Source organism: Mirounga leonina, unplaced genomic scaffold (assembly GCF_011800145.1).
Source record: "Mirounga leonina isolate KUSES-001 unplaced genomic scaffold, KU_Mleo_1.0 Mir_173, whole genome shotgun sequence".
Lineage (NCBI taxonomy): Eukaryota > Metazoa > Chordata > Mammalia > Carnivora > Phocidae > Mirounga > Mirounga leonina.
In genome coordinates this window covers 60,794,026-60,806,643 of record NW_023270447.1, presented here as the reverse complement: position 1 = coordinate 60,806,643, position 12,618 = coordinate 60,794,026, and the positions used below count along the sequence as shown (strand labels likewise).

The 12,618-nt window shown below is 44.9% G+C and overlaps 1 protein-coding gene across 1 annotated transcript; it reads right to left on the bottom strand.

Annotated features, from left to right (window-relative positions):
* Positions 1–4,803: 4,803 nt before the first annotated feature.
* Positions 4,804–12,482, bottom strand: EBNA1BP2 (EBNA1 binding protein 2). Its single transcript, XM_035018816.1, has 9 exons — positions 12,233–12,482; positions 12,066–12,149; positions 11,668–11,837; positions 10,680–10,803; positions 9,295–9,384; positions 7,641–7,716; positions 7,325–7,418; positions 5,367–5,529; positions 4,804–5,260 (listed from the first exon to the last, which is right to left on the bottom strand). The coding sequence occupies exons 1-9, from the start codon at positions 12,296–12,298 to the stop codon at positions 5,210–5,212; spliced, it is 918 nt and encodes a 305-aa protein (XP_034874707.1). The 5' UTR covers positions 12,299–12,482; the 3' UTR covers positions 4,804–5,209.
* Positions 12,483–12,618: the final 136 nt, after the last annotated feature.

Sequence of the window (12,618 nt, the reverse complement as noted above, 5' to 3'; positions counted from 1 at the left end):
TCTTCTAGCGCGGATGGCGGCCCTGTCTTTAATACCCAACGTGTGTGCTGCTCGGATGAATAAAAATTACTTTCAAGCCTCGGTCTGACTCTTCCTAGCTGAGTCTCACATTTCTCCTTTCTGCCCACATCCACTGCTTCAAATCCTTGATCTTATAAACTAGTGGCAGAATTTCAGGTTAAGATGCATACAGTATTCCCTCTGCCTCCCCAGACCCCAATAAAGGACAATAAAGAGACAAAAACCTATGAGCGCACAACAGAGAGAATGGGAGAGGAACATCAGCATCCAAGAAGACTGAAGACATATTTCAAAGATGGAAAGTTGATGGAGGAAGGTGAGGAAACCACGGATAGGACACACTGAATGGGACACCTCGGAACACAGAGCCCTGGAGAGAGGTTCAGGACTTGGAGAGAGGGGGCTGTGAAGCAGGGAACCGAAAATGGACATTGGGAGGGAGATCCTCTCCCCACACACCAGCCAGGCATGGAGCATCTTCCACACTGGAGGTCTACTCTTAGAGAAACGGGGAAAGCCCAGGGCTCAGGGCCAGTGCATAAAACACAGGGTAGGAGTGAGGTGTGAGGCTACAAGCAATGAAAATCTGTCAAAGGAAGGCTGAACCCCTAGCCCACCCGTACATTGCGTTTCTACCCTGGGACCGAAGCTGGCAGGTTCCTCTCTGGAAAAATGAAATGGCTCTAAAGAAAAGGCCCCCACCTCCCCCAGCCCCGTGTAGTACCATTGGGAGGTCCCGTAGAGAAAGAGGCACGGAACTCAGGGCTGGTGAGCGCATAGAGGTGCTGGGGGGGGGGGGGAGCACCCCAGAGCACCCGGGAGCCCTGCGCCCACCCACACCTTGCTCCGTGTAGCTCTTGCATTGGGCTGTTGTGAGTTATGCCTGAGAGGGTGAAGTCATAGAGTGCTGTGATCACTCCTGCTTTTGGAACCTGACACGATCGAATGGAAGTCTGCAAATCTGAGTGACCTTGCCCCGGGAGACATTTTCATTCAATATGATGAATTATTAATCATTAATGACTACTTGGGCATCTAGAAATGTGCCCTTTTGCTATAAGGGATCTGTGGTCAAACGCCAGGAGGTGACTTGTGCTATCATAGATCTATGCCTTTGTCCCCCGTTCCTGACACAAAGCTCCTAAATCCCATGTCACTTCCTTAGAGGTGATAGGGGCACCTTTTATTCTAATGAGGCAACTCTTAGCAGCCTCTAGATAGCTTCAGAATGGGGGCTGCTCACCAGAAAGACCAAATCTTGATGAGAAACTTGGAAGTTTAGCCCCACCCCCCACCTCTGGGGAGGGAAGAGGGACAGAAGATGGACCATCAACAGTGGTCAGTGACTTAATCAATCATGCCTACATAGTGAAACCTCCATTAAGAACCCCTAAACGGGGTGCCTGGGTGGCTCAGTTGTTAAGCGCCTGCCTTCAGCCCAGGTCATGATCTCGGGGTCCTGGGATCGAGTCCTGCATCGGGCTTCCTACTCTGCGGGAAACCTGCTTCTCCCTCTCCCGCTCCTCCTGCTTGTGTTCCCTCTCTCGCTCTCTCTGTCAAATAAATAAATAAAATCTTTAAAAATAAATAAATAAATAAAACCCCCTAAACTCAGGGTTTGGAGAGTTTCTAGGCTAGTGAACACATCAAGGTGCTGGGAAGGTATCATACCCAAAAAAGGCATGGAAACTCTGAGCACCCTCTCTAGCCCCATACCTTTAAAACATTTTGTCAAAATTTATTAAGATCCCCTTGCATGATTTCAGCAAGCAGCTCATTTTTCTGGTCCTGAGCTACTGAGCAAAATGAGGACTGCCTTTGTACAGAGTAACACCTTACTCTCTCTCTTACGTTGAAGAAGTGAATGTGCTGTATTTAAAGGAACAGACCTAGCAGGGACGACTTTCAGAGCCAACAACTCTGTGATGAAAAAGAACCTGGGACCTGATCTATTTTATAATTTATACTAGAATCAGAATTAGACTCACATCTCTGCATATCAACTGTCTGCTTTCTATGCTCTCCTCGAAATACAGTATCCAAGATGATGAAGAGATTTTTTAAAGTTCATCAAAGTACTAAAAGCTCCTATTGTTAAATGCATCAAATGAAAAAAATAATAAAACTAGCATTTGGTAGACTAGAATTTAAAACATTAAACACATTGAGAATCAAGTGTTTTGCTTATAAAAAAACAGTGCTTGCCTTTTTCCTTGTGCAGGACATGGAGCAAGCTTCCTCTCTGCGTGTTGGCAAACTGTCTTCCTCCTAAGTTTGGATTCGCTTCCACCATTTTATCACCTGTACTTTCAACGTTACAAAATACCCCCGCAGGCCCCTTTAATGTGAACTTTCCTACCGGTGTCACCTCCTCAGGGACATCTTCAGCCTTTTTGTCATGTTCCTCATCACGTTGATAAGCTCGCTCTCACTCCCTTTGTGGCTGCGTATGGAGTCTCCAGAAAGCAAGTGTCGCCATTCCCTTGTCACCTCTTTTCTCCTCTGGCTCCACTTGTGTCCTATTCAAATTTTACTTCCAACCTTATCACCTGCATTTATTCGTCCTTTCATCTTTCTTGGTGGATTCTCTTTCAATTGTCTGCTTTTGTAAAATGTGGTTTATGGCTGGAAGACGAAGAGGCCACCCAAGGGCACTCTGCCATGTGCACGTGAACGGGGTAAGATGTGTAGTGACCCACCACCCACGCACCCGCAGTGATGGTTGCTCACTACTCATTACGCATGTTATTTAGGTAGAGATTTGTGGCCTGAAGAGCTAGCAGCAAAGTTTCTACTTTCTGCAATTACTCATGGTTAACAATACTTGGGTCACTGAAATGTGAAGTGTTGCCAAGAAACTGCTACCTTGAGAGCTGAAATCCACCCACAAGCAAGAACAGCCTGTATTTGGCGCTGGGACCTGCCCGGTCCCCACCTATGTCTCAATGCATGGGACTGCAATATAATGCAATGGGAGGGATAATTCTGCCTGCACCCTGGTGATACTTTGTGGGCTGATATGGTGACATAAAGGACTTCTCTGAAGTATATCTCTGAAATTGAGGAAAGTGAGTCCATTTGCTATCCAAGAAAAAAAAGAAAAGGAAGAAAGGTAGGTACAAGTTTTCAAATTCTTTAAAGGTACTAGCAGTAATGACTTACTTTTGGCCTTACCAGTGTGAACTGTTAACCTGTGTTCTCCTTTCTTAAAACTCTCAATATGTTCCACACATAATCCAAAGTCTTGAACTGATTCTGAGGCTCCTTATTTGAATTACTGTACATTACCCCATCCACTAATATTGTAGATTGTCAAAAATAGGTCAGGGTAAAACATTTTGGTCTTCTGAACACATGACCTGTTCACTCAGAATTTTGTTAACTGAAATTAGTTTACAAAAACTAAATTCATTCTTTTGGTACCAGAAAGAATTATATGGAACGAGAAATTTTATATACCAATGATGCTACAAGAAAGGAAACAATGTGAAAATAAATCATTTTTTCTGCTTAAAAATGTACAGTTCTAAGGTATTTCCAGCCTCCTTAAAGTATGGTTTCTAAACTGGTATGGTGAAAGGGAGGGAAAGAGTAAAACCCAACATGCAACGTGGCCTGCCCACCCATGTCCCACCTATGCCTAGCTTCCAGACAGCATTTGAGTACCTCTCAAATATGTACCACCAAGGCTCAGACATTATGAAAAGTCCCCAGGCAAAATAATTCCAAGCAGGTATAAGCTCTTACCATATGGCAGGCAATGTTCTAAGTATTTTACATATGTTAACTCACTTAACGCTGACAGAAACTGTATTTAGTAGACTCTGTATAGACTCATGTCTATACAGAGATGACATAGCACAAAAAAATTAACACAATGCCCAGGGTCAAACAGCAGGTAAGCAGTAGAAACAGGTGTTAAACCCAGCAGTCTGGCTCTTGACTTCCACACGGCTCAACATGAAAAAGGGGTATCATAGTGCACAGGGAGGGGCTGGGGGAAACCCAAGAAAACAGAATAAAAGGAACAGAAGAAAAGCTTTAAAAATCAAAATTATAATTCACATTCTAAGATAATAGAATAAAGAACTCTTAGGGGATAAAATGGAAGATGAAAACCAAAATAAGTATTCACTAGATGATTAGAAAAAAGAACAAAAGAAATCTTTTGCCTAAAGTGGAACTAAAATACAAACTTAGATCATCAGAAGGGATTCAAAATGTGACTAACAGAAACTCCAGAATTAGAACAAGGAAAATAGGGAGAAGCTATCCAATAAAATTTGCCAGAACTGAAGATCCAGCATCCTTCCAAATACCCTAACCAAAGAATAAAAACAGGCCCACACCAAGGCATGTCATCATGGAATTTCAGATTGCTGGAAGAAAAGCTTCCAGAGAGAAGAAAGAGAAGGAATGGCAGCAACTTCTCAGAGAGAAGGCAGTGCCTGCAACATTCTCAGGAAAACTCCCCCAGCCAAACTAAAGGCAATTGCAGAAATGTAGGAGTTCCCAAGTTCCCTTTCCTAGGAAGATACTAGAAGATGGTACACGGCAAAAGAAGGCATAAGCTAAGACGGGAATGGATTCCAGGAAATAGTGGGTCCAATCTAGATGGTCTAGAAGAGACAGGGTGAGAGCTGTATGACAGACCTAGGTTGGAGCAGGAAATTATAAGGTGGATAAAATGACATGTGTCTAAGGAAAAATAAGGATATAAAAGGAAAATTAGGCATACAGAAAAATACAAAGTAATAATTAACTCGAGGAAAACCCAAAACCTGTGCCACAAAGGAAATTTTATCATAGTACATCTAGCTGACAGTGATGGGTATTTAAACAATCATAATGATATAAACACTGACTCTTGAGTTATCTAAAATCGCAATACAATTACTTAGAAGGGTGAGGAAGGTGTAAGTTATATCTTCATCTATCATAGAGGAAAGGCAATTTGAATTCAAAGTCTAAGTTATCGTCAATAAATAGCAATCTTACTTAATACATAAAAGTAACTTCTCCATCTTTTATTCCTGAATTTTTAACCAAGATTATATGTTTCTTTGAAAATATTTTAGTTTATTAAAGAACTTTTTACAAAAAGAAATCAACAGAAGAAATCCAACCGGATGGTGAAATCCCAAGTCTACAACCCTTTTTCTCGGTACTTTGTATACAAAGATGCTGCTTAGTGTGTTCTGCTCTTCATTTTCTCTCTTGTCCGTTTTCCAGGTCTCTTCTACGGAAAAAGAAATACCACATGTGGTCACACAGCAGTTTGGCCTTCTGCCCCAAGGAAAAGAAGGGCATGGGTAGCTGTGGGATGGGACCCATGGCTCACTTACATTTGATCCTTTCTTTCCAGGCCTCTTGAGGCCCTTGCCATGAGCCGTCTTGGCCCGGAAGCTGGATACATCATCGTAGCTCTCACGCGTGTTCCACTTGGAGCCTTTCTTCTTTCCACCAAAACCAAACCTCTGGTTTTTATAGCGCCGCTTAGCATTGGGCCTGGAAAAAAAAGCAGGCTTACAGGTTACCCACAACACTACAAATCCTGATGGATCCCATGGCCCACCAATACCCTTAGTTTCCTGTCCTATAAGCAAAAGCTCTTAGATGTTACCGTTACCCATAATCTCATCCTTGGCCCTACATTCTTAACTCCAAAAACTCTCCAGGCAAGCTCATCTACTTATGGTTTTAACCACTAGAGCATGAAGACAAAGCAAGAACCAGGAAAGGATCCACATATATCTTGTGGCTCAACACTTATCCCTGGAAAGCTTCTTCTATTTTAACTAACTCTTGCTAGATCATCCTCAGTTGTTTCTATTCCTTTCAAAGACAGGACATGCAATTAACATTCAAATGTAATACATTTAAAAACTGGTCATCCCACAGGAATCTCAAATTCAGCATATCCAAAATCACATGCCATCTCCCTTCCTAGACTGGTTTCACCTCCTGTCTATGAACACTGACTCGAGGTTGGTAGTCCTACCATCTATTCCAGCCTCCTAGGCTAGAAACCTGGGCACCAGCCTTGATTCTTCCTTCTTTCACTCTCTATACCCAACACAATTACTGAGCGCTGCTAATTTAACTTCTTGATTATTTCTTCAACCCGTTTTCTCTTCTCTGCCTGTTACCACTTTCAGCTCATTATCATTGCTCTCTGGACTTAATCAGTTTCCCTGCCTCCCTCAGGTCCATCTTTTATACAAGTACCACTGTAATTTTTCAAACACATGACTATGACCTGGTCATTATTTTAAGCAGAGCCTATCAATGTCTCCCTCATTGCCTACTGGATAAAACCCAAGCTTCTTAACAAGGCAAACACTGCCTCTGTGACTCCGCCCAGGTGCCCCTCCAGCTACATCTCACCTCTCCTTGCCCCACACTGCACTCCCAGTGGTACCAAATGTTTGCTGTTCCTCATAGACAAACCTGCTGCTCTCATCTCTATGCTTTTGCTCATCTGTATTCTTCATTCTTGCTAAAATCTGTGTCTCTCCTATTCTCCTGGTTAATTCTTGTTCATCCTTCAGACTAAGCTCAGGTGGGACTCTCCTCCAGGGAGCCGTCCTCACACCCTGATCCCCAGACCGGGTCTGCTATTTCTAAAATATGCTTCCACACTACTTTGTAAATGCCTTTATCATGACATTAATACATTCTACAGAAATTATCATTTCCCCCAGGCCTGGTGTCCAGGGATACATAAAGGTAAACTAGGAAGAAAATAATAATATCCGCCATTAGCCCTTTTAAATCTGCATAATACTATGAGGGCACACAATTTTCTCATTTTCACAGATGAGGCAACTAATATTTAGAAAGGTCAAGTAACTTGCTCAAAGCTACCCAAAATGGCAGATTCTAGACCCGAACCCTAGGTCTGCACTCTTAACCATCATACTGTGAGATGAGGAAATCAACTTTTACTGAGTATTCACTTAAAATGTGCTAAATCCTTAAATCACCCTACTTTAGGTTTTTCTTTTTTTCACAAATTATTTTTTTTTAAGTAAGCTCTACATCCAACATGGGGCTTGAACTCATAACCCCAAGATCAAGAGTCAAATGCTCTACTGAGCCAGCCAAGTGCCCCCTAAATCACCCTACTTTAATCTTCCAAGACTGATAGGGCTAAAAGGACCCATCACATAGGCTTGTAAGCCTTGGTCACAGGCAGCACTGTGCCCTCTCAATTCTTAGGCCACTCCTGTGGAGGTCTTCATTGTGCTCATGGACTGCTTGCCCAGTACCCACCACAAAGCCAAAGCAAAACCCTTTATACCCCTTCTTCATCTGCTGGCCTTTTGCTCCTTCCTTCGTTCTCCGTGCAACAGGTTTCTGATCCCCCTCAAGGAAATCCAGTTTATCGGAAAAGCCTAGGAGTGAAGAGGTACTTTGATCAGCACCAACACATTTTAAGAAAAGCTGAAGTTTCAAAAAAAAGGTTGTTCCTTGCTAAATTAATTTTAAGAGGCACATCCTGCTCCCCACACTGTTCCCAAACCTTAGTTCCAATGCAATCAAGGCTCTAGAGCAGTAGGTGTTAAAATTAGCAGCTGCCCCTGCCCCCCTATATCCTACAAGGGAGATATACTGACCTTTCTGATATTTCTTAATGGCATTCATCATATGTGTTTTCTCTCGCTGCCTCTTCTGAAGAACCTCTGTTTGCACCTGGGACATAAACAAAGGGCTGTCACCCCCACTCCAGACCATCATCACTGCAAGTGTCTCCATCCTCTTGGTAAAAACGCTGTGCTACCACCACCACCGAACACTTACTATATGCCAGAACTATGCTAAGGCTCTAAGTATATTGTTAGTTTATCTTCTCAACTACCCTGTAAAGTAGAAATTCCTATCACCCCCTGAAACTGAAGCACAGAGAGGCTAAGTAACTTGCCTGAGTCACACAACGAGAAAGTGCACAGCTGAATTCACACCCCGGAGTCTGCACTCTTACCTCATTACACAATTGTGCCTACAAAACCATAGCAAATCATGCCTAGGTCTACATCCAATTCTCAGATTAAGTACCTAGCCCCTACCGTTAGTAGGCATGAAAAGTATCAACAGAAACAGTCTCCCAAAAAACCAAAAAGAAAAATAGCTGGAAGGACAAAAGCAGATGCTTACACTCAAAGGCAGGGTTTCTCAATCTCAATACTACTGATAGCTTGGACAGGATCACTCTTTATTGGGGCGTGGATGGCCTGTCCTGGGCATTGTAGGACATTCAACAGCCTCCCTGCCATCTACCCACTGATTCAAGTAGCACACTCCCCGTCGAGACGTGACACCAAAAATGTCTCCAGGCATTGCTGAATGTTCCCTGGTAAGCAAAATTCTCCCCAGTTGAGAACCACTGCCATGACATTTCCTCAAACCCAGGTCTTTGAGTTGACCTCAGCCATCAACCACCAGATCAACCCAATAAATGCACGGCTGCCCTCCCGCAGAGAACAGGATGCTGATCTACTCTTACTCCGCCGAGGACCCATCAGTGAAGTGACTCCAAATATGGACAGCAGCTCACCACCCCAGATCGTGAATGTTTATGTCCAAAATGTTGACAAAGTCTGAACACTCGTGCTGATCCTCCTCACGCTCACTTCTTCCCACAACCCTGACTTTAACTCCTGTCATCTTCTTTCCTAAATAACCATGAATTAAGAGGAAAAACCAAGAAGGGTTTCCCTAGATTTTACATTAGAACTCAGACAACCATAGTTCAAGCATACAGGTGCCATTTTTCCTCAGTTGGATGACAATCAACACTATGGTTCTTTCAAAGACTTTACAATCATCTAGGCCAGTGATTCTCCAGAGCAGGACGCATTTCAGAATCATGTGAAAAGTTTTTGGGGGAAGGGAAGATAATATACACAGATTCCCAGACATTCTGAAGCCTAGAAATCTGTTTTGAAAGATTTCCGTAGGTGATTTTGCTGTGAGGTCAGGTTTAGAGCCCACTGATCCAGACCCACCCCTTCACTGTCCAGATGTGCAAATGAAGTCCAGCAAAATGAATGACTCCTCGGCAGTTACCACGCCCCCCCCACTCCCCGCTCCGGTGAGACCCTGATGTCAAGGAAAGATGGTATTTATGGATCCGAGCACACATGCCCCTTCTGTGGGGAGATAATTAACACAAGACAGAACACACACAGGGTACGGAACCAGATCTGACCCCGGCACCCCAGGCTGACAAACACTCGGCCACATCCTATGCCCGCACACTTTCCTTCTCACCTTCTTCCCATATTTCCTAAGTGCTCGCAGTTGCTTCGCCTTTTCAGACTTCTCCATGGCCGCCTGTTTAGCCTGCAGCTTCTGTCGAATCTAAAACACAAAATGTGGTCAGCTTATGTGATTTCAATCTGGGCTGACCACTACTTAGGGTGCACTGGAACGGGAGCAGGTCTTCCCAGTTCTGCAAACTGGGGCTCAAAGAGAACTTGTACATCATGTTTTACACCTGAGGACAAGAGGCCCAAAGACTGAGCGCTCTGTCCAAGATACCAAAAGTATCAGGGACCTGAAAGGGCCTTCCCACTCCCAGTGTGCGGTTCCCTTATGCAGAATTGCCTGCTTGCCATTTTGCCCGGAGAAACGAACTTCTCCCCAACCCTACTGTCTGCAGACTGAGGTCAAACCACCTTGCAGCCTCAGTTCACTTCTCCAATATAGCACATACACGTTAAAAACTCCAACTGGTATCAGGTACCCAGCCTTTTCCATCAGACACACACGTTTCAGTCAAAGGGTAAGCACCTGTCAGGGTGAGTGTACAGAGATGGGCCGAGCTCATCTCTAGATTAGCTTTCCCAAGTACCACTGAGACAAGAACTCCCTAAAATCCAGCTTGAGACCCAACAGAACTACTGGAATAGATCTTAGATTAAATTTTGGCAATTCTCTTCCTCCCAAAGTTAAATGAGGACCAATTCTACCCAACTCTAAATTATACTACATCTGATATTAATTAGTCCCTCATCTTAAAGAAAACTAAGGCCCAGAAAAAAGGAATTGTTTACAAGTTATAGCCCCAGCCCTTGGCAATGGCAGGACAAGAAGTATGTTTCTTCTATACACCATGCCATGACCACACCAGCTAGGAAATGCAAAAGACCATCTTCATCTCTGGAACCACAGTTCTTACAGTACTTCTCCTCTCCTTAAATGTTTAAATTAGGAAAAAATCATCCTTATATTTATCTAATTGGTGGTGACTGGCAGCATGAGTCTGAAGTAGACAGTTAAGACAGTAATTGTCCTCTGACAACTACTTCCCTATTACTGGGCTTAGTCTTTTTAAAAATGTTATAGGAGATGGGGCGCCTAGGTGGCTCATCGGTTAAGCATCTGCCTTCAGCTCAGGTCATGATCCCGGGGTCCTGGGATTGAGCCCCGCACTGGGCTCCCTGCTCAGTGGGGAGTCTGCTTCTCCCTCTGCCTCTGCCTGCCGCTCCCCCTTCTTGTGCTCACTCTCTCTCTCCCTCTTTGTCAAATAAATAAATAAAATCTTAAAACATAAATTAAAAAATAAAAAAAATTAAAATGTTATAGGAGATAAGCCAGCTGACCACACTTGAGTGTAAAGCCTTCGCTTTCCAGAGAAAACCTTTATTTCTTACCTTCTGCATCTGCTGATCAGACTTGGCCATCTCAGCGAAATAGTCACTGGGCCTCTTGGTAGGGACTTTGAGCTGATGGAGGCGGGGTAATACTGCCAGCACCGCAGCCTGGGCCTGCCGGTAGCTGCGGATGGAGGACAGTGTGATGTGGGACACACTGGGAAATAAGCTAAGGGAGAGAGACCTTCTATTCCTTCTCACTTGCCTATCTGACAAGGACAACCTTGGAGTTATCTGTCCATGGTCAGAAAGACTCTCAACATCTGACCTCCACCAGCAAGAACACACACACAAATGAAAATGTAATAAAACCTCATTAACTTGGTATCTAGGAGAAATTTAGCCATACACTCTTTAAAGAGGAAGGGGAGTTCTGCTAAAAATAAGTTTAAGAGAGTGACCACACTAACAGTACCCATTAACTTACAAACTAATACATTATGAATTCTTACGTAGTCACTGGAAAAAGTTCATGTAAGAACCTTCCAGAAGCAAGTTTTTGTTTAAATAACTGAAAGTACAAAAAAACTTGAACACTGAATACTTCAAAATAAAATTTAAAAATAAACTGGACTTTGGATTATAACTGGTGGACCAAGGAGCTCTTCTCTCAAACAGGCACAATCTCCTTTAGCTCTTTTGAGTCTAAAGAAGCCCTCCTGGGTGCCTGGGTGGCTCAGTTGGTTGGGCGACTGCCTTCGGCTCAGGTCATGATCCTGGAGTCCCGGGATCGAGTCCCGCATCGGGCTCCCTGCTCGGCAGGGAGTCTGTTTCTCCCTCTGACCCTCCTCCCTCTCATGCTCTCTGTCTCTCATTCTCTCTCTCGCAAATAAATAAAATCTTAAAAAAAAAAAAGAAATTAAAGAAGCCCTCCTTCTTACTCTCAGGCTTATGACAACTTCTGAGGAGTACAGGCTCACTACTTCTCCCCCCCTTCCCACTGTCTAGCACAGGGACCCTTAACTCCCACACTTGAAAACAAACATACAAACTCATCTCGCGCTGGAAGTCATCTTCTGGATCAACAGTTTTCTGATCCTTGTTCTGAGGTGTTGACTGAGGTCCACTGACTTCCGGCACGGGACTCAGGGTCACATCAAGCCTTTCAACCCATTCAAGGTCCCGCTTGAATTCAGCCAAACACTGCTTCAGGCCACTCTAGGAAATTCAAACACTGAGCCAGCATGAAGGACACGGGTCAACGGACAAAAGCCCTAACCCCCAACAACCGGGTCGGTAATTGACCGTCCTAGCAATGAGCAGGCTGAGTCTTCCCCGGGACAAGAAGTCAGCACAACACACAAAATAACAAACAAAACAAAGCACAACAGTGTTTGTTGTGAGCATCTCGTGTCCTAGGACCCCCGGCCAGGCGCCTGAGCTCACCACGTCGTTCACAGCCTTCTTCGGCCCCTCTAGCACGACATTGAGGCCTGGCTTCAGGAGTCCTCGGGAAAACGCATCCTGCAACTGCAGGGCACAATCGGCAGTCAGCACCGGGGGAGTGTGGCCCCTCTCCCGCGCCCAGCCCCGCGAGCTCGGCTGACACTTACCTCTCGGTCTGTGACCAGAGAATCATCAGAATCCGAGTCCGAACCTGACAGCGGGGGAGTGTCCATGTCTCAGCGAGCGCGCGCGTCCACTCTAGTCGACAGAGCCGGGTGGCCAGGGGCCCGCGCGGCCGGAAAGGGGCGCCTCTCGTCGCGGCGGCCTGCCCCCAGCCCCTCGCTCTCACGCCGCGGCCCACGTGCACCCGAGCAGCACCAGCGCCCACTGCTCTGCGCCGCCGCTCAACTTTTCGACCGGGACTTCCGCTTCCGGCCGCAGAAGCACACTTCCGGTTTGCCGTTGCTATAGGAACCGCTCCGGCGTCGGAGAGAGTCAGGATTGCTTGGGACCCGTAGGAGTTCTACCGCTGGATACACGAGTAGTCTGGTAT